Below are 21,025 nucleotides of genomic sequence, written 5' to 3'. Positions count from 1 at the left end.
CATGGTGCGGTCCCGGCCGCCCGGCTCCCGCCGCCTCGGCCGCGCCGCCCGCTGCGCCAACTGCGTACGCCAACTGCGTACGCCAAGTGCGCCAGCGCGGGGAGCGGCGCGGGGCCGCTACGCCAAGTGCGCTGCGGGCGGACAGCGGGGGACAGGGAGCGGCGACACGGGGACAGGGATGGAGCAACTCTGCTGCGAGGGAAGGCTGGGGAATCGCGGCTGTTCCGCCTGCCGTCGGGGTGACCCCATGGTGGCTGTCCAGTACCTCAAAGGGACTCGCAGCAAGGATGGAGCAAAGCTGTTTACAAGAGAGTGGAGTGTCAGGACAAGGGGAATGGGTTCACATTGGAAAAGAGAAGGTTTAGGTTAGATATTAGGAGAATCTTCCTTGCGAGGGCGGTGAGGCTCTGGCACTGAGCGCCCAGAGAAGCTGCGTTTGCCTTATGCCTAGAAATGTCCAATGGACGGGGCTGGGAGCAACCCGGGATAATGGAAGGGGTCCCTGCCCATGGGGCGGGGTGATTTTTGGGGTCACTTCCACCCAAACCCCCTGGATTCCCTGCGCGGTGCGTGCGCCAGTTGCGGGGCGTGCCGGGCGCTGCGCAGCGTGCGCAGCGCAGAGTGCGTACGCCGAGTGCGCAGCGCAGAGCGCAGCGGCCCCGCCCCCGGCCCGCCCGGATGACGGTGCGGGTTCTGCCGGAGCCATGAGCTACGACCGCGCCATCACCGTCTTCTCCCCGGACGGGCACCTCTTCCAGGTGGAGTACGCGCAGGAGGCGGTCAAGAAGGGCTCCACCGCGGTGAGTCGGCGGCCGCGGGGCCGGCGGGGCTGTGGCGGCGGGGCCGGGCCCGTGGCGGGGCTGGGCCGCGCTGCGCGCCCGGCCTGGCGGGCCCGGAGGCCGCGGGAGCCGCTGCGGGACATTCCCGGGGGGATCCACGGTCCGTGGGGCTGCCCAGAGCCCCGAGCTGCCTGCGGTTCTCCGGCGGGGTGGCAGGCCCGGAGGGATCCTCTCTCAAACACAGATTGTGATATTCTGTGTTTGGGCACGAGGCAGAGTCCCGGGCATTGGGAACGCGTCGGTGGAAGCCCTTAGGAGTGCATTGCTTCTCCCGGCTTCCAGCTGTCCCAAGCTCAATGAAAGTTTTAATTCATTTAGGGGAGGAGAAGAAAAGTGTTAAATTGCAAATACCGTTGTATTAGTGATTGTAGTAAGTTCTAGCAATAGTAAGTTTTAATTTTAAAAAGTCATAACTGTATTAATAGTTGTAGTATGTTTTAATTGGCATTACCAAAAAGACAATATACCATCTTTGGGATGGGCATGAATATAACAAGATTTAGTGCCAAATAGATTCCTCGTTTTTTTCAGAAATTAAAAATACTGTGAAAGTGGAGACAGCTTGCAATATAAGCACCCATCTTGTCTCTTGTTGAGTTTAATGTTTTTGGAAACATTTGGAACATGCTGATTCCCGTGCCTCTGTAAGAAACAGTGGGAATGAAGGGGAAGGGTCAAAGGTTTTTTTTCCTCCCTGATGTTGGAAAAGCTGTATTCAAGGTATGAATTAGGAATTAAAGCAGTTACAGACAGAACATTTTGGCAGCTGTGGGTGTTACTTGGCCTGATCTTCAGTGCCTTGGGCTCTGGCTTGAGCAGTGCCACTGGACTAGTGGGGTGTTTGTGGCTGTGGAAACACTGATGGTGCTGTTGGAGTAAGGACAGCTGTAAGAGGAGCTGAGTCTGTCTCTTGGGAACCACAGGGATTTAGGTTGTTGTAAACTGATGATGAAACTGCACCCTGAAATGCATTGCAATTTTTGTTACATCAGTCCTGCCTCCGGGTTGAGTGGGAAATAAAATCCTGACTTCAAGCTGAGGTAATGGTTACAGAGTGGGGGTTTGTGCTTGGTTACTGCTCACTTGAGCAAAGTCTGCAGCTGTCAGGATTTTTGGACCTGGGTTAACTTTTTTACTTCTTCTTTTCATGCCTGGAAGGTTGGAGTAAGAGGGAAGGACATTGTTGTCCTTGGTGTGGAGAAGAAGTCAGTGGCCAAGCTGCAGGATGAGAGAACTGTCAGGAAGATCTGTGCCCTGGATGACAATGTCTGCATGGCTTTTGCAGGTACATGGTCCCTTCAGGGGTTTTGGCAGCTTTTGGTGTGTTTGTGGAATCTGAGAACACAAAATACAGGGTGTGACTGGCTGAGAACTGTGGGAGGCACAGTATTTCTACAGTAGCTTATTATTATTATTATTTTAATATGGAGAATTAGAGTGTCAGTGTCAATAATATTTTTAAGGGGAGATCTGATTTAACTGACTAAAACAACAGGGTTTAGGTTCAGTGTGCAGGAATGAGAGGCTCAGTTCTTTCTCCTGCCTTGCTCCCTTAGCCAGGGTCTGGGATATGTGCAGGGGTGCTCACAAACTTGAGGAAATTTCTCTAATAAAAATGAGGCTGCAAGTGAAAAATGGCAGCATGAGCTAAAAGTAAAATAAAAATTAAATTTCTTTCAATCTTTTTTTTAAAGGGTCACACTTTTGTCAGCTAACATCATGCTGCTGTAGCCTCATTAACTAGATGAGGTTTGCTGGGCAGATGAAACTGGACTGCATGAGGAATAATGTGTGTGAGAATAAGCACAGCAGATTAGCTGAGATATGGAATGCTGTCAGTAATAGTCCCATTACCTGGTTCAGAATTATGTGTCACCTAACTCACAAACATGGAATCTGTAAACTGAATCCTTCGGTTATTTTTGTGCATTAACCACCTTCTGCTGCCTTACAAACGCTCTTGCCCAGCAAACCTCAGAGTTTGAGCTCTGCTTTGATTTTCCCTTGCTGTTGACACTGACCCTGTGGCCTTTTAGGGCCAGATTGGTGTTCTGAGGTGTTTTCATGACTCTGAGGCCACTCTGTCATTTCAGGGCTGACAGCTGATGCCAGGATAGTCATAAACAGAGCTCGGGTGGAGTGCCAGAGCCACAGGCTCACTGTGGAGGACCCTGTCACCGTGGAGTACATCACACGCTACATTGCCAGCCTCAAACAGGTACCTGGGGCTGCCCACAGCTGCTGGGGATGTGTCCTCACCTGGCAGAGGTGTTTTCTGTGCTCCTGTGTTAGCCTGTGCTATGCATTGTGTACAATTAGGTGTGTGACAGGTGGGACTAGAGTGTCACATGTGTAACATGAACCACCTGGAATATCTGACACTTCTTCAAACTGTGCAAATGTCTGTGCTCTGGCCTCACTCACTCCACTTACCTGCTAAAAAACACACTGTAGGTTTTTATTGGGAATGGAAAAGAACAACTGAGTGCTGTTTGAGTTTTCACCCCCCCAAGATAAAGCAATTAGTTCTTGTAAGGCCTGCACATTTCCATGTGCCATGTCATGAGGAGCACCCTGCTCATCTCACTCCCACAACACTGGGCCTTGCTCACTGTCTGTTCTTATGGCTCCTGCAAAGCCATTGCAGGGATGGGTAAGAGGGGAGCAAAGTGGTGCAGTATTTAATATGTTTTGTGTTTGATAGTCATGAATTTAGAATGAATTGCAGCATCAAAATATGCCCAGCTGTGTTCTGTGAGAAAATTACTCATTTGCCAGTGTATTATTCAGTGATTTTTCAGCCACCAGCGAGAATTAGAGAAAATTTAATTTACTTATGCACAGATGTGTTGGAGCAGTGGTGATGGTAATAATGTGATTGTTGTAATAATCACTGGTCTGTCAGAGCAAGGCACCACTTCCAGAGTTTCACTTTGTTCCTGTATCCAATCTCACTCACCCTGTTGCAAACACACCCGGCCCAGCTCCTGCTGTGCTGCTGTGGGTGTCAGCCCTCCTGGCCCTGGTGTGTGACATGGCAGTGACTTTGCTGGCAGTGTCCCAGGAGGGCTGTGACATGGCTCCAGTGGAACCTGCTCACAGCAGGAGCTGCCATGATTTCTTTCCTGTGGAATCAGTGCCAGTCATTGGTGAAAACTCTTCAGGTGTCCTCCTGGGATTTTTTGGCACACTGGGGCTTGCAGAGTTGGCTCTGGCTGCCTCAGTAGGTGGGGAGGTGCTTCTGGAAGCTGTAACCAGGTGTAGGAACAGGCTTGGACAGGAACCACCTCTCACCTGCCTGCCTCAGGGGCTCCGTGGGATACAGAGTCCTGACTAATGGAGAGAGCCAGCTAAAAGCAATTCTGGTGGCTGCAATTGCTCCAGAGTGTGCTTTGCAGCCTGGAAGCGTGTTCAGAAGTGCCTGAGATGTGTCCTTTGTGCTCAGAGGTACACACAGAGCAACGGCCGCAGGCCCTTCGGGATCTCCGCCCTCATCGTGGGCTTCGACTTCGATGGGACCCCCCGGCTGTACCAGACCGACCCCTCGGGCACCTACCATGCCTGGAAGGTGAGTGAATGGGGGCAGTCCCTGCTGGAAATGGAACATTTGTGAGTTCATGGCTCCTTTACAGTGGGATTGGGGTAGAGGAGCTCTCTGGCCAGATGGTGCTGTCTCACAGCTGCAGAAATCCTTAATGATCAAATGCCGAGAGTGGCCATCTGCAGTTCAGCTTTCCTTGGGAAGCCTTGTCCTGCTTTCAAAGAAAACCCAAAACCAACCCACCTGTGCCACCGTCCTTGTGTGTGACAGATTATGCAATTGTACAATTTTGTGTTCCTTTCTTACTCTGAATGAAATCTTTTCTAAACTCTCATTCATTTTCTTTTTCCCCTTAATGTTTCCAGGCTAATGCCATTGGCAGAGGAGCCAAATCTGTGCGTGAGTTCCTGGAGAAGAACTACACTGATGAGGCCATTGAAACGGATGATCTGACTATTAAACTTGTCATCAAGGCTCTTCTTGAGGTGAGGCTGCCTCACATCTCTTCTGTGACTTTTCACTGTCCAGATTCACTTCTTAGATGTGAATATGGGAAAATATTTGTGGATGTCCCAAGGAAATACTGCAAAGGATCTGTGAGAGCTGTTTACTGTAGGCTGTGGCTGTTGGATTGAATTCAAGGTTCAGAATATTTGGGGTAACAGTTTCCATAGTTTACACAGAACTTACCAGCAGCTCTGGGGAGGAATACAGACTTCAGTTCTGGGTGTTAACACAGATGCACCAGAGATGTGCTAAAGCACGTGCTGAATGTTTTATTTTTTAATTGAAGTTTAAGATACAGAAAATAGCACAGGTCAGGTGGTGGGGTTGGGGTGTTCTCCATCTGCCCAGGGCACTGGCACTGCTGTGAAGACCCTTCTGAGAGTTAGTGCTGCTGGTGCTGAGAGCTTAAGAGCTAAGGAGTGAAATACACCCCCATCCATATCTATTCTCCTTCTAAAGAGACCTGAGGGGGGTTTGTTGGAGTGAATTCCTGGCCAGGCTCCTAAAGCTTCCCTGTGCCTCACACAGGTGGTGCAGTCTGGTGGGAAGAACATCGAGCTGGCAGTCATGAGACGGGAGCAGCCACTGAAGGTGAGGCTGTTGTTTGCTTCTCTCCCCTTGAGCCTGTCTCTGATACTGTCCTTGTTGATCTGCCTGCACTTAATCTCACATTTTGCACTGACAAATACTTCAGTTTATTCTTAGTGGCCAAGGAATGTTGTTGTGTCTGCAGCAGGTACCTGCTTTCAGATAAACAGCAGTTCTTCCCATGGCAGAACTAGGATCACTTCATGAGTGTCTCTTAAGTTTATTGGTATCCTGAGGGTCACCCATGTTTCTGTTTTAGATCCTAAACCCTGAAGAAATTGAGAAGTATGTGGCTGAAATTGAAAAGGAAAAGGAAGAAAATGAAAAGAAAAAACAGAAGAAAACATCATGATGAATGAAATGCACCTGCTTAGCTACTTCTTTTTAATTCGAGTGATGGGTTATTCTGTATAGACATGTAGGCATTCCAGTTACTCATACTGTGCTCTCTTGAGATATACAATAAACCTATTGATTTTTTTTTTAAAGCTGTTATTTAAAAAAAAAAACCTGTCTGTTCCTTGGATTTTAATTACCCAGGATGATCTGGTTGGCTACAGAACAGCAGCAGTGACCCATTAAAGGACAGAGACTTTGCTTGCATTTTTTTCCCTGGACACTTCACTTTGTTTAATGCTTCTTTCTGCACGCTCTCAGCTCTCAGAATGTCCCTTTTTTTTTTTTTTTTTTTACTTTAAGCAGCTGTCTTGGGTGTTGTATTATGGTCTCAACATAACTAATATGGAGTTGGAGTTTTTATTCCCTAATGGGCACCTTTCAAGGTGAAAAGGCTGGGTCTGCCTTGCAGCAGCCTGTGAGTGTTTTACTGCTGAAGGACAGGACAGAGGGGGTTGTGTTTTGGGGGTCAGCATGAGAATGTGCTGCTGCAGGCACATGCTCAGGGCAGAGGTGCATGGCCTGGTGCTTCCAAGTCTGGTTCAGAGTAAAACATTGCTGGTGTGGTTCCCAGGGGGGATTTATGCACCAGGAGCTAAACCATAACTATAGCAAGTGTTACATACAACAGAGTTGTAGCTCCCTTCACTTTCTCCTCTGGTAATTTGCCCTCACATGCTTCCTTTCCTCTCCACCCCATGGTTTGAGATGTTTCCTCATTTCAGAGGAGCCTCAGGCCCCTCTCCACCTGAGCTCACACTCCCAAGTCTCAGTACTTGAAGCAATAGGAACAGGTGCTCTTTTATTGTAAAAGTTTCCCCATTTGTACCCACCAAGTGGGTAGAACCAAACTGCCCTGGGAAGTTTGGTTCAAGACTCTTCAGTCTTGCACACCCAGAGGGTGTGACAGGGGCAGAGCAGGGCTGGGCTGGCAGCAAGGGCTGAATGTGGCCCAGGAGCCTGCAAGGGGCAGCTCTGTACTCAAGCCCCTGCTCAGGGCACTGAGGGACTCCAGGGGTGCTCCAGGCAGCAGATCTCAGTGCTGGGCTCTCACACAGCCCAGAGCTGTTTACAGGGAAATGCTGCCCAGCAAAGTGTGGGCAGAGGATCCCACAGGAGTCAAGGCCAAGGAAGCAGCAGTGCTGCTGCTGCTCAGGGACACATCAGACCACAAGAGCCAGAGGAAGCATCCTGCAACACCAGGTTAATTTATCAGCCCTTGGGCTGAAACATTGAAGTGAAAAAAGCTGCACTTGGCTCCCTGCTCAAATTCCCACACTGGGAATTTTCCGTGGGGCAGGGCTGCAGCTGAGCCCCCAGTGCTGCTGAGGAAGAAGGGCTCACAGGTAACAAGCCCTGGGGCTCAGTCACACCCTCCAGCCCCCTCTGCTCCTGGACAGCACCTGGCTTCACACCAACTTCAGCAGTATCCAGGATGAGCTTATGCCTGGGATCTGAAGCTTTGCTGTGGAAACAAGGGAATTGATCCCACTCAACTGAAAAGGCACAGCGACATGTGAATAATGGTGATTACACAGGAGCAGTGAGGATTTCTCCCATCCTCTGCCAGGGCAGTGCAATTCCATCTCCACACTTAAGAGCCACAGTGGCTGCTTTGCCAGCAGCAGAATCAGAGGCAGAGCAGCTCTGAGTGAGGCATTTCAGCACAGGCCAGCTCAGAGGTGTGGGCCAGGGCCTGCAGCAGCAGCACTGGCTCCTGGGGAACCCCAGGGCCTCCCTCTGCAAGGCTGCTGTAACACCACCCTCATTAGGCTGAGTCCCAGCAGGGAACCAGGGCAACAGTACAATGTGCAGTGCCTGGATTTGGGTGTTTCAGCCTTTTTCCAGCACTGTAACACTGCCAGGTTTGCCAGAGCTCTGCAGCCAGGCTTTCTGCAGCTTGGATGGGAGCCCTGCAAGGACAGGTGCCAGAGGAGGTGTAGGGAGTGATGTAATGGAGCTATGTACAGAACAGAGGTGGAGGGAAACATTAAACATTTACATGTTTATTATAATTACAATTTACATTACTCCAAAGAGCAGCCCCACTGCTATGTTCTAATTCTCAGCAATAAAGTCCTACAAAAATAAATCCAAGCTTTTACAGTAACCTAGGTCAATGCATAACTAAAAAAACTTGAGCTATGTAAGGGGTTCAGTCATCAAGGTGCTTTTTCAACAAAATTCCCTACCAACCAAAAACGGGACACATGCCTATAGCAATTTAACCCACTTATTTCATGCAAACAAAGGTAACCCCTCCCTCCCAGCCCTCTCCCCACATACAGATTTTTAAAAACAAAAGAAAAACAACTAAACTATTTACAGTATGGGGGTATAGAGGAAAGAAATTAAACATGCCCATCTGTTAAGCTTCATTATATGGTCTCCCATCCCTAGTTGAATGAAAACATTCCAAAGAGTTCCACCACAGTCTACAGAGTACAGAGAACTGTTTGCATTTGGTGCTGCCTCCAGCGAGGTACAAACCGAGGCAAACAAGTCAGAGCTTCAGGTCTCCTTCCCAGACAGTCACTACTGCCAAAAACTCTGCACATGAGTGGGGACAGTCACTGCTCCCATCCCACATGGTGTCCCCACACTCCAGCCAGGAGCTCCAAGCCCCAGGCATTCCCAGCACCCTGCAGCTCAAGGCAGAGCCACGGTCCTGTGGTACCTCCAGCCCAGCAGCAGCCCACAAACAGCTGTACAGTCAAACACTACTACATGATCAACACTCCAGTATTCCCAAGTGACAATATACACAACTCCTCTGCACCAGGAATCCATTTCTCCAGATACCAAGTGCTACTTCACACCTGCTGCCAAGATCCGTGAGACCAGCAGCACCAAAGGATCCATTTGGTTACTCAGAACAAACAAATTATAGCTGGTTTATTTCAAGTGAGCTTTGGTTCCGTGTTAAAACAGCATGATTTCTCTTCTCCAGGGTTCAGAAAAGGAGTCTGACTTTGAGCTTAGACTATAGCAGCCTTGAGAGACCCAGAAAGAAGAACCGTGTAAGTTAGTCTGCACTTGAAAAACACAAACAAAAAGAAAAGACACCCTGAAGAAGGTACCCCTGAACACATTCCCTCTTCCAAAAAATATTCCAGCAGACAGTGGCTGGTCCAAAGTAAGTCCAAAATATAAGCAGTAGTACATGAAATTCTGTCGCTTGAGCAGAGACAGTACACAATATGAACCATTTTCCCACGTTAGTGCAGCAGTTGGTTGTTTTCTTTTTATATACAGTTTCATTTTCTCAGGAGAGATGTTTGAACCTATTCAGAAAAAAGGTAGAATTAGATTTGATATTATGGGGCTCTTCTCCCAAGAAGAGAAATAGCAAAGCTCACACCCCTGTATCAGCTGAAATGCTTAGTTAGAAACCAAAAGCTGCTTGCTTGAGCTGAGCTTTTTCACAGAGAGGTGAGACCAAGAAATCAACATGTTAAACCACCCCTATCTCCTTCTACCCCTTAGAAATATTAATCAGATCCAACAAAGAAAAATTCTTGATATATCCATGAGACTGGAGGGCAAAACAGACTGCACAGACAGTTCAGTCAAGGAGTAAGAGACAAACCTGGCTCAGAGAGAGTATTTACTCTTGCTAGAGCACTTGCCTCTGAAGTTACACTCTGCCAGTACCAGCTCTGTGAGTGGTTTGGTTTCTCCTTGCTGCTCCACTCCCCCTTCCACCTCGGAATCCACCTCGGAAGCTGCGGCCGCGAAGGAACCGCCCGGACACTCCGAAGGTCTCTGTATTGAGCTTCCTCTCCTCAGCCCACGTGGTGCGCCTGGAACTGAGCAAGGCCGAGCTCAGCTTCAGCACAAACATGAAAGAACCACCAGCCCACTCAGAGAGGAAGCCTCAAACCCCTGATTTAGTTAAGCTGCACTGCAACAGGCACCAGTTGCAGTGTGCCTGCTCTAACCCATCCCCTCTGCAGTCACAGAGCCAAGGAACCCCTCATGCTGACACCAAAGGGATGTCTCATTTCTCCAGGCACTTGATGGCATCAGTGGTGGCAGTGACAGCTGAAGCTTTCCCTTCATATTCCCAACATTTAACCTAATGCATTTCCACAGCCAGAGCTACCTCTCTGCCCCATCTCCAGGCTTAGCTCACTCCTGTGTGCCAGCTGCACCTTCAGTACAGCATGACCCTGACGCCTCCGCTCCCACAAGCCAGATAAGGAATTTGTTTAAAATCAATGGGTTCAAAGTCAGTACTGGGAAACAGAAATAGAAACTCCTCTATCATAGTTTAGGCAAGTGTATCATATCAGCTGAAATGCTTTTTTGTTTGATCCCACTGCATGAAGCTTGGTTCACATCACTTGTGAGCTACCAAATGCATGGCAACATTTCCTGTCTAAAGTCTATTCTAAAATTTTTAAGTAATTAAACCACATCATACAGATTATGTCTGAAATTTTATGCCTAAAATTCCATTTAAAAACCAAGCTTTTAAAAAACACTCACCTAGATTTCAGTTCTGAAGAAATGTTGTCAAAGAAAGACTTGGATTTATCATAGTAGCAGTTGGGCCCCAGCAGGTCCTCCTCTGCGTTACCATCATTGTTTTGGGTTGCCACTCCAGGGTCCCCTTTTTCTTCCCCCGTCTCTGCTTTGTCATCTGAGGATAATGAAATGTATTACACCTCCTTGAGGCACACACTGCAGAGCCATCTGTTCTCTTGCTCCCTCAAACAAAATTTGAGAGGTAATCATGCAGTTTCTCAAAACCAGTTTGTCTATGCAGTGTTTACTACTAGCTCAGCAATTCATATTTAATGAAGGCACAAACCTTTAAAGTTTAGTTTCTTCTTGAATTCTTTATCAAGCTCCTCTCTGTTGAATTGTGCATTTGCACTTTCAAAGTCAAAGTCACCTTCAAACTTTATTGTATTTTCCTTCACAGTAGTTGGTCTGTTTTGTCCTCTAGAACGGTTTCTGGTTCTCCTGTTTCCTGAAAGCAGGAGAGTTTAAACACTTGGTAACGCACAGGGAGGTTACATGGCTTGCTCAAGACCAGAGGAAACCAGGGATAGAACTCAGGAGTTTCTGGCTTCCAGTCCTGTGGTTAGGCCACACCTCTTTGAAAGCAACTTCTGATTTTGGCTGTAGAAGACACATTACAGCAACACTTTAACTTTCTGAGCAGCATTCCTGGATGTCAGTCTTACCACTAAGAGTGCACCCAACTTTCCTTCCAGTGTGCAGAGAGGAAGTCAGAACAAGCACTACAGCAAGAAAAGCTGAGGGAGGTGGGGGAAATTATCTGTCTGCTCTTCACCTGCAAACACAGCACTGTAATTAGCCTAAAACCCATCTTGATGGCAAAGAGGAAGTCTCAGAAAATCCACCAAAAGACTCATCTACCCACAAAGGGAGCTCATACTCTGTCTAGTTTCTGGTTTCCGACTGAGATGCTATCCACTCCTTTCTGGATAAGCTACAACCCATTTTACACACTAATTAATTTGAAGACCCAGGAGTCTGAAGTGTTGTTTCCTATCCTTTCACATTTTATTTGGGCAGAAACCTCTTTTAAATGCCACTTTCTTCTGGCCCATGTTTATACTGCCACTGAGAAATAAGAATTCTGCTCTATGGAGGTGAGTGTTCCATAGCTGCTGTCTGTTACAAAAGCTCTGAAAGTCTCAAACAAGCCGCCTCTCCCAGTAAATACACTTGAGGTTTCAGAGAAATCCAGTTGCTGCTGCCAAGTCACAGCATTGATTTTTATGACATACCTGCAACTTTCTAGAAAAGGCGCTAGAACTCTGTCCCTGGAATGTTCTGAACTTCTGCGACTCCAGAAGCTGTTTTGTTAGGGAAACATCTCTGGATGCCCAAAGCTTTCTCCCAGTCTTCTGTCAGTTAATCCTTCACTGAAGTTAACACCACTTGCCTTCACAGGCTGTTGAGACTGTTTAGCATCAGCTTAACCTACCCGATCTTCTCCTTTGAGGTCTTCTGTTTTCATCATTCACCTGTCCTTGGGTTTGCACAGGTGCTGCCTGAACTGTATCTACTGAACAAGAAGGATAAACTTTAAAGGAGCACAGGAGCAATCCCCAGGCAGCTCAGGGTGGCAGTGCCCCTTGGGAGGCTGCTCCAGCCCAGCTCAGGGCTGCAGCAGGGTGTACGTACCGCTGCCTTTGCCGTTGGCCGGCGGGACCTGCCGGGCGCTGCGCGGGATCCCCGCAGTCACCTTCCCTGGGGGCAGCTTTTGGGAGTTCATGCTGTCAACGGGGCCAGTCTGGACAGCCTGCTCTACCATGGGGCTTTTGCGGACTGGGTGGACAGAAGGAAAGCCAGCACCTGGAAAAAATCCCAATGACTGAGTGCCTCTCAGAAAATGAGCCAACACCATTCAAACCCTGCCCACTTCTAGGGAGAAACCATTTGGTCAGGAATGACTCAAAGCCTTGAGTGTGCATCTTTACAGGCTAAGTTTAAGTGGCACCAGGTAAGGCACCACTGCCATACAAGTCATGGCTCTCACATCCAGAGCCTCCGTTTCAGGAAATATACCCAAATATTTCTTAAACCAAATATTAAACAACCAAGCCAAGTCAGTCTCTCAGACAGTTTATACCAAAATCTAATTTCTACATTATGCAGGATTTTACTTTACATGGTAACTTTAAATCTGAAGCAAAAATTCACCATTTTGAAACTGTTCAACAAAGTTACCCCACTTTGTCAAAAAGTTTTTGCAGCAAAAGCTTAGGCACCTCAGCTATATCCCCTTTTGTAAGCTGCTTTTACAAGTCCTTCAACTTCATTGCTTATTGTTAGAGCTGTCAGACAAAGAAAACCTGAAACCAGACCAGGATCTCAAAGTTACCCTTTTAAATTCCTTCTTGGTCAAGGCCAAAGTGTTACCAAGACTTCTGATGCTCTTCCATCCAGGCTTATTTATTCACACTACAAAACACGTAAATACTTTTCATGGTTTGGTATACCTTACACCAATTATATTAAAAAGTGACAGTCTTCAGTACTCAGAAGAAACACTGCATTCTAGGTTTCATTAGAAGGTTTGGAGTACTACAGGTTCATGTAGTTATGCATAAGAACTGCTTGGAAGCAAACTTTAACTGAATATATTAAAAGAGCAAGAAAAGTGAAAAGCTGAAGAGTTCACACAAACCAAGCCACTGACACTTCTGGGTCACCCAAGTGCAACATGAGATATACCCAGTAGGTTACATCATGCAGGTTCCCAGTTAATGTATACCTGGAAAACTTGCAAGGAAGACAGACATATCCTAAGGATTATTGAGTAGGACAAAGCTGATGTGCAAGTTTAACATGAGAAAGTTTCAAAGTTTAGCCAGAGTATTGAGAAACTATGTACAGATAGATGGCCAAAAGCAGAGAGTAAGTAAAAAGCTTCATGCCAACACAAGCATACATGCTTAAGCTAAAACCAGATGAAACCAATTATCATGTTTAAATGCAGGCTGCACCTGGTCATCCTGCTCTGAGGAAGGTCAGTCTGGTATCTCAACCTTCTCTAAAGGTTTTACACACAGAAGCAAGCACCCAGAACCATGTTACCTCTGCTATTCAGGAATCATGCTTTACTAACTGGGAGTCTGGACAAGGTACAATGCCCCAGCATGCATGAAATCTACCCTGATGTTTCCTCAATTATAGAAAATACAACCAAATTTCTGATCAGCCTAAGTCTCCAACCAGAAGGCCAGCCACAACTGAAGCAGTGTGCTTCTTTTTCCAGAAAAGGCTGACCAATTCCTCACCCAAACCCTATAGTGACACATGTTCCTGGACAGGATGCAGCACATTAGCATCTCTAAACTTCATCCTTCTCCTGATACTTACACAAGAGGATCCACTCTCCTGGACTTTTCCTTTCTCCTGTCTCTATAACTGATACTGCTAGGACAGGAGCAATCACACTTCACATAATGAAAGGCAAAAAAAAAGCTGAAAACAAACTAGTTCTACTGGCATTACCCATATAAGCACTATCATTCTAGGAGGGGTTAACAAGAACAGTGTTTGCAAGTGCCATGCAGTTCTTCCAAATATTTGGAGTCCTCAAACTGCTGTTACCCTTGGAAGAGAGCTGATGGGGCTCTGAAGACATGTCAGGCTCTGAAACAGGTTGTGGAGACGGAGAAGAACTAGGGCTGGAAGCAGCTGCTGATGCTGGAGGGCTTACCAATTTCTCTAAAGAGATAGAGGGAAGAAGAGAGAGCAAAGATACATGGATAAGACAAGGTAGTGAAACATCTGAAGGACTTGGAAAGAGATACAAGATTCTCTAGAACAGCATTAGAGCAGCTTATTTACAGTCCTCTCTGGAAATACAAGTGCTTTTTAACATGTGGTGTGAGGTGGGTTAGGTTAGAAATTAACTGGCCTCAACTGTCAGGTAATCCCATTAATTTGAGAAAGAAACTTCAGCTATTTAGTTTGTTTCTTTCACGTGAGTGTGTGCACATGCAAATGAAACATAGGCCTCCTTGAAGTAAAACCATTGCACAAAGCTGTGAGCTGCTTATTCACTGCTCCTTGCAGCCTGGCACTTGGCAAGGAGTTTGGTGTTAGTTACTGTTATTTGCTTTCACAGCAGCTGCACAGAAGACCATCCCTCTATTCTAGCAAGTAAAGTTTGTACTTACCTAAACCTAAGGAAGCTGCATACTGCTGGCTAAGCAAAGAGCTGGCAGCAAGCTGGCTGTAAGGTGGCATACCTCTAAACGGGCTGTAAGGCACATGTGGCTGAAAGGATGATGTAGAGGCAGAGCCCAGTGAAGACTGTAACAAGACAAAGTACATTTCCATTTACAGCGTCCAGTAGTCAGCTTGCTTTGGCAGTGATTCTTTACTTCATGTACAACATTACTAAAGCTTAAGTAAATTCTGAGAAGGGTTAGTTTACCTCTTTATGATTTTCTGCATTCTCAGCTAGCTCTGGCTTTTGTTGACTGAGGTCTTAATGCTGCTGCTACTTTAAACATTACAACAAAATTCAGGATGCTTTAAATAATACGAAGATTCCTGGAGACACTGACTTGCCTTCATTTCTCTAAGTTTTTACCAAAAGGCAGTCCTTCAACAGCAATCTCAGCTTTTTACCAACACTTGAGGCTAACTTACTTGGACAATGGCAGGATCTTGTGGCAGAGTATGCTGAGCTTTTGGAGGTTCACAGACAGTGATGTCTTTGATGTCACTTCCTCGGAATATAATGTACTCATAGATTTCTTCTCTGGGAGGAGCCGGTCTGTCTGTGGGCCGGTCCTCGGTCCCGAAGGATCGCACTGGAGCGTGGAAACGGTGACATTAGTGCAGAACGGCCACTGCAGCACTCTGCTAACTCACACCCATGCAATCAAACACTATTCCTTCAACACTTGCCATTTGTAACAACAACAACAGCTACTTCCAGAACCCTCCATCTCTTTCTCACGCACATCTGCTCCCTCAAATGCCAACTTTTTCAGCAGCCTGTGTAAACAGTTTTGTTTACATCAAGCTGTGAAGGTAAAGACCATAGACCAGCTGGAGTGAAGAATCCTACTCCAAACCCAAGGACTTCCCCACAGTGCTGCACCCTCCTTCCCCCCCCAGCAGCTGTCCCATGCAGGCATTCAGCTCCAGACAACTGCAGCAGACACAGGGGAGGCCCCTGAAGCAGCAAGGGGAAATCATAGAAGGCTTTAGAGCTCAAATCTGCACCTTTGGTTTCATACATTTATTATTATAAATACATTTTTATCAATGATAAAAAGCTTCCTATTAAAATTCCCTCTCTACTTCAGTGTCACTGTTTTTATGATTAATGTGACTACAAAGCAAGCCATCAGTGATAAATCTAAGTGCTTAGGGAGGCTTTACTGAATGCCAGCTACCAGAATACTTGAACAGACACTAACCAGTAATGTCACACATCAGAGTGGGGAAAAAAAAAAAAGACTTCAGCTGACAGTGGCAACTGCTAGGTAGAAGCATAAATTAATTTGAGCCATTAGGAAAGAAGAGGTCAGACTGGATTATTGGCACAGGAAAACAGATAGCACAGTTACATCACTGTGGCACTGACAGGTAAAAGCTTGAAATTTCAGCCACAAGTTACAGAAACTCCCAAGTTCACTGGGTGGCTGCTTTCTGCCTTTGAGAGGCACTCCCAGCTCAGATGAGCACCAGCACATACTGGCTTGATGCACATTTGTGCCAGTGGAAGAATTCTGTATTGGACTCCCTCAATTGCTTCTAAGAGGTTATCACAGAAACACTAAAACACCTCCACCAGGACAAGCCACTCTTCCTGTCACACAGATGGGGGCACCACATCCTCCCAGGAAAACGAGCACCAAAACTGGAGCATCCCCAGCACACCATGCTGCTCCTAACTTACAAGGAGTGTTGGCAGGTGTAGCAGGGATACTCCAGAGTCCTGTCCCAGGTGTATGCAGGGAGCTCACCTCACACCAGGCAGCACTAGTGCCACAAATGGCCTTCACCCTGATAACACACAGTGAGCTCCAAGGAGCAGGTGAATGCCAGAATGTCCCTGTCACACTGCTCAGCACCTCAGCTTGCACCTAACAGGAGGGGCATCTTCACTGGCACAAGGACAAGCTGTCAGTCACTGCCTTTCAATGGCCATCTTCCATGAGTTCCTGGGGTAAATAACCTCTCCAAGTTATTTTAGATCTCCAGCTGCTGTTTGATCATATTACAGCTGTAACCCAGTCAACCAGAAGCAGATTATAAACTGAAAGCAATGCTTGTAGCCTTCTGGACATCAACTGTACCACTGATCTCTCTGTTCAAAATTAGATTATTACAGCTCATGGCAAGATGTACTAAAGGTATCCAGGGCTCCTGCAGTATTCCACAGCTAGCTTGGAAGGCACCATGATCAGCCCATCAACCTCCACATGGACAAACACAGGATCTGCAAAGCCCAAAGCTGCTCTTGCAGTTGGTCCCAAGGTTTTTAAGAGGGAAGGTGGAAAGCCAAGTCCTTGCTGGAGACAAAACAGGGCTGGAGGGGTTGAGCTTGCCTGTCCCTGCACCTCAGGTGTTTAACTGTTTGTGGCACAGCACAGAGTGCAGCTAAAGTTCCTGTGGAGGTGGGAAGGGCTGTCTACCATGAGGTTACTGACAATTGCTTGCAGATGAACAGAAAATCAATCCCACAGCACTGCAGCTCCTGGATTACAACACAGTTCCTACTCGTGTAGGGCTGTCGAGCTTAAGCTCTGAAGGGGCAGGAAGCACAGCAAGACCTACTGGAAAGCAGAGCTTACATGGATATTTTTTGTTCAAAAACTCCAATTTCTTCAGACTTCTACTTAAGGGGGAGCAGGTTCCTGACAGGACAGCAGTGGGTTTAAACTTCCTTTGTTTACAATTTAAGTTTAGCCTCTAACAAAACAGACAACTTTCTTGTAGTGATTAATTAAGCCCATGGAATCTCCAGCATTTAAGATTCTCTGCATGTATTGAGGTTTAACAAATATAAATCAACTGAAGTCAGCCTAGCTTCAAGTTAGAGGCTGAACTAGATTTCTTCCTGAGGTTTCTTTCAACTTAAATTTTTCTTTATGATAGAACTAAAGAGAATGGCACTTGTACTGCACATGGAAGTGTTTAAACAGTGGCATCCAGGGTTTAACAACAATTTACCTGCAGTCTGGACAACTTCAACAGCACGTCAGTCATTCATAGCCCTTCTAGGGCCTCAGAGATCAAGTGTATTAAACCACTGACACCACAGAGGCAGTTGATACTGCCTTAACTAACTTCAACATTGTTGCTACATTTATAGCAAAGCAAAATTAGGTCAGAATTACAAAGTCTCTAAATTTGAAAAACCCCTCTGAGCTACTACAAAAAGCAGGGTTTGTGATATAAAGTTATGGAACAGCTCTTTAGGTAGGAAAAAATGTATTCCCCACCTACTACAACAACCACTTCATCAAAACTGAACACTGAGAAACCAATAAATACAGGAACTGCCAGAAATCTTATCCAGAGCATATAATGACTCACATCATAAAGCACTTTAATCACACATGCCTTTGAAACACACCAGCTCTGAAGAAGCAAGTGCAATGTGTAAGGCAGGACTATGTAAGGAACCATTTCTACTCGCTGCTGGGTCAAGGTGAAGACCTTCCTGCACCTTCAGGAAAGGAACTGCATCCTTACAGCAACCTCTCCAGTACTTTGAGCCAAGCACTAACACAAATAGCTCCATTTGTGCATTTAAATAAATGGCTACATTCCTAGAGAAAAAGTGAATTTGAGAAAACTCGCATTTTTAACTTCAGAAAGCACTCTAATGGGTGTTAAATAATGTCCAGCATCATATAAACATCATTATGCTGGGTAAACACTGGGGCACACGTTGCCTTGCGGGTAGTTGTGAATCTGGCAAGTCAGTGCCTCCTGCCAGCAAGGCAGCCTTTCAAAACAAAAAGTGTTTGTTTTGTGGACAACCCCGATGGCTGGCTGCAGGCAATGAAGAACGTGTGAACTTCTCAAAACAAGGAAGGACAAAACTCAGGGCAAGAAAACGCCGATGCACATTAGCTGAAGTAGCCAAGCTGGACTTGAAAAGCAGCACAGGAGTAAGTTCATGTTTGAGGGACTAAACAAGACAGGACAGGTTGTACTGAGGTGAAATACAGGAGTTCCTAGCACAGGTGACAACTGAACCCAAATGACACTGTTTCCAAGATAATGATCAGTATTTCTACAGGGAAACAATGCAAAGCCTCGCTGAGGAGCAGCAAGGTCGGCGAGCCAGACCCACGTGCAAGAGGCCCCCAGCGCTCTGGGCAGCAGCTCCCACCCTGCTCACCTGAGCAGAGTCCAGTTATCGAGCACGCAAGGAACAAAGACACAACAACAGCAACTGTTTTCCTCAGCGCCGGCCTGGGGCCCGAGCCGAGCACCGACACACAGCCGGGCACAGCCGGGCGAGGGGAACCGAACCACGCACAGCGATACCGAGCGTCACCTCCCCGCGTCTGACAATAGCAAAGGGAGCCAGCGCTGCCGGCAGCGCTTCTGCCCGGGAGCTCCCGGGGCGAGCCGAGGGCTGCTCAGCATCCCGGGCCCTGCCCGCCCCTCCGCCGCGGCCCCTGTCAGTGCTGACTCACGGAGAGCAGCAGCGCTCCGGACCCGGGGCTTCAGCCCCGCCGCAGCCCCGCGGGGCGGGCGGGCCCCGGGCGCGCTCATTGTTCGCGGCACGGCGGCCCCCGCCGCGTCCCCTCAGCCAGCGCCGGCCTAGGCCCGCCCGCGCCCCCCACAGGGCCCCGCCTCACCCTTGGCCAGCGCCACGGTGGAGTTCTCGGTGTCGATGGTGTAGAGGATGCCCTCATAGCGGATCTGCGCCTTGGAGATCAGGCTGATCTTGCTGCCGATGTAGGGGGTCCCCGAGCTCATGGCGGCGGCGGAGCCGGGGGAGGGGAAGGGGAGGGGGGTCCCAGAGCCGCGCGGAGCCGCCGCGCCGCCCACGCGCACTGCGGAGCCGGGACCCCGCCGCGCGCGCCTTATATAGGGCGGAGGGAGACGGGCCGGGGGGAGGCGGCGGGGGGCGTGATGCGGTACCGCGCATGCGCCGCGCGCTATTGACCAGACGGGAGAGACGGGGTCAGACGGGGAGGGGCGGAGGGGGAACACCCGGGGCCCGCGTCACGTGACCAACGCGGGCGAGGGTGCCACGTGCGCCGCGGGGCGGGGCGGGGCCAGGCGGGGCGGGGCGGGAGCGCGCGCGCACTTGGCTTCCCGCGCTGCCGCGGCTGAGGGGAGCGCGCGGGGAGGGGCGGGGGGCGGCTGAGGGCCCTCAGTGTCCCCCTTGTGGCACTGAGGGCGGCTCTGTGACACAGAGGCCGTGCCACTGCCCCTCGTGTGGCTCCTCACCCCGTGTGTGGTACTGCCTCTCTACCGAGTGTCATTGCCCCTTTCCGCTGTCCTAGAGCTGCTGTCGCACAGCGCAACGCGGGGAGAAGGAGACCATCGCCTTCCCCTCACGGATCAACCATGGCCGCCTCTGCCCAAGCCCCTTCTCCCTCCAGCAGAGCCGCGGGTGCCCGGCGGGCCCTGCCCCGTGCGGGTCGCCCCGCGCCTTTGTTCTGTGACCCGGCCCGGCTCGGCTCGCCCCGGGGCGGTCACCCCGTGCCAGGCTGCAGCTGGAGGATGGGGCCGCTCCGTGCGGTGTCCCCCGGGAACTCTCCGGCTCCCCGGCCATCTGCGGGTCAATGAGAGACAAGCGGCAGCATCTGGCAGCCATGGCCACGGAGGGGAGATCACTCAGCGGCCGGAGGCTGAGGGGATCAGGCAGGGCAGTTGCGTTTCGGGCAGCGGGTCAGAGTGCGCGGATCTCGCTAATTTGTGTGACTCGATAAGATTCAAAGGCAGCAGCCGCGGACAATGCAGCGGGAGCCATTGTCTGAGAGCAGGGAGGTTTGCTGGAGCCGCGGGCGCCCGTGCCTTGGTTACATCCTTCCATCAGCGATACAACAGCGACACGCGAGAACGCAGCCCACAGGTTCATCCCCGCGTCCTTGCCCACCACGGCTCGCAGGGCTGTTCTCCCAAACTGTCTGCCCTGTGACCTTATGTATTTTATATATGTGCTACTCTTCATGCTGTCTATACAGCCTGAAGAGCAGATCTCCCCTGCCTGAACAGGGCAGATGCTTCCTTTCCACTCGTGCAGTCTTCTTGTTAAATTGTTCTAGCATAGAGTTCCTAAAAAATATAAAGTAAAAAAATAATATATATGAATTGGAAAAGCAGTTATTTTGAATAAGAAACTCAGCCCTTAAAGTCAACCTTTTTAGATTTTGAGCTCAGCCTTAAGTATAACTTAGAGAGGGAAAGCAGAGATTCCTTTTTTGCTGCAGTAAACAGTGCCCTTTAGTGGGCAAATTGATGGTTAGAAACTTCCCTAATGAAAAAACACCTCTAGTTCCTCTGTATGAGGACTGTCTAGTTTTGAATGTAGAAAAGATTAAATGGAGAAATAATAGGGAAAGAAATAATAGAAAAAAAATAGAAAAACTGTTACTGTTTGGGACAGCCACAAAAAATATTTATAATGAAAAACTTATGTCAATAGTGCAGCCAAAGGTAGAGAAAC

The 21,025-nt window shown here is 48.4% G+C and overlaps 2 protein-coding genes across 5 annotated transcripts; one reads left to right on the top strand and one right to left on the bottom strand.

Moving 5' to 3' along the window:
• Window positions 1-548: 548 nt before the first annotated feature.
• PSMA7 (proteasome 20S subunit alpha 7) lies at window positions 549-6,078 on the top strand. Its single transcript, XM_059481009.1, has 7 exons — window positions 549-800; window positions 1,998-2,124; window positions 2,933-3,057; window positions 4,285-4,407; window positions 4,746-4,865; window positions 5,416-5,478; window positions 5,735-6,078. The coding sequence occupies exons 1-7, from the start codon at window positions 705-707 to the stop codon at window positions 5,825-5,827; spliced, it is 747 nt and encodes a 248-aa protein (XP_059336992.1). The 5' UTR covers window positions 549-704; the 3' UTR covers window positions 5,828-6,078.
• A 1,783-nt stretch (window positions 6,079-7,861) lies between these two features.
• Window positions 7,862-19,431, bottom strand: LSM14B (LSM family member 14B). Of its 4 annotated transcripts, none has more exons than XM_059480966.1 (10): window positions 19,206-19,431; window positions 15,022-15,185; window positions 14,544-14,679; window positions 13,972-14,088; window positions 12,037-12,207; window positions 11,837-11,917; window positions 10,688-10,849; window positions 10,363-10,516; window positions 9,501-9,680; window positions 7,862-9,155 (listed from the first exon to the last, which is right to left on the bottom strand). In XM_059480966.1, the coding sequence occupies exons 1-9, from the start codon at window positions 19,324-19,326 to the stop codon at window positions 9,509-9,511; spliced, it is 1,278 nt and encodes a 425-aa protein (XP_059336949.1). In that variant the 5' UTR covers window positions 19,327-19,431; the 3' UTR covers window positions 7,862-9,155; window positions 9,501-9,508. The 4 variants fall into 4 exon arrangements, with proteins under 4 accessions (XP_059336949.1, XP_059336950.1, XP_059336951.1 ...); XM_059480967.1 differs by having other exon boundaries at window positions 11,837-11,914; XM_059480968.1 differs by lacking the exon at window positions 13,972-14,088.
• Between the last annotated feature and the right edge of the window lie 1,594 nt (window positions 19,432-21,025).

Source organism: Ammospiza nelsoni, chromosome 12, assembly GCF_027579445.1.
Source record: "Ammospiza nelsoni isolate bAmmNel1 chromosome 12, bAmmNel1.pri, whole genome shotgun sequence".
Taxonomy (NCBI): Eukaryota; Metazoa; Chordata; class Aves; order Passeriformes; family Passerellidae; genus Ammospiza; species Ammospiza nelsoni.
Note: the sequence above shows the minus strand (reverse complement) of the source record. Positions and strands in the feature narration are given on the sequence as shown.

What these genes read in the sequence shown, in the direction of transcription:
- PSMA7 (XM_059481009.1), top strand. Translation starts at nt 705, where the DNA reads ATGAGCTACGACCGCGCCATCACCGTCTTCTCCCCGGACGGGCACCTC. An exon ending in TGTCTGCATGGCTTTTGCAG is followed by an intron (nt 2,125 to 2,932) that starts GTACATGGTCCC and finishes CTGTCATTTCAG; the next exon opens with GGCTGACAGCTGATGCCAGG. An exon ending in GCACCTACCATGCCTGGAAG is followed by an intron (nt 4,408 to 4,745) that starts GTGAGTGAATGG and finishes TAATGTTTCCAG; the next exon opens with GCTAATGCCATTGGCAGAGG.
- LSM14B (XM_059480966.1), bottom strand. Translation starts at nt 19,326, where the DNA reads ATGAGCTCGGGGACCCCCTACATCGGCAGCAAGATCAGCCTGATCTCC. An exon ending in CACCGTGGCGCTGGCCAAGG is followed by an intron (nt 15,186 to 19,205) that starts GTGAGGCGGGGC and finishes TCCACGCTCCAG; the next exon opens with TGCGATCCTTCGGGACCGAG. An exon ending in GAAGAAACTAAACTTTAAAG is followed by an intron (nt 10,517 to 10,687) that starts GTTTGTGCCTTC and finishes CATTATCCTCAG; the next exon opens with ATGACAAAGCAGAGACGGGG.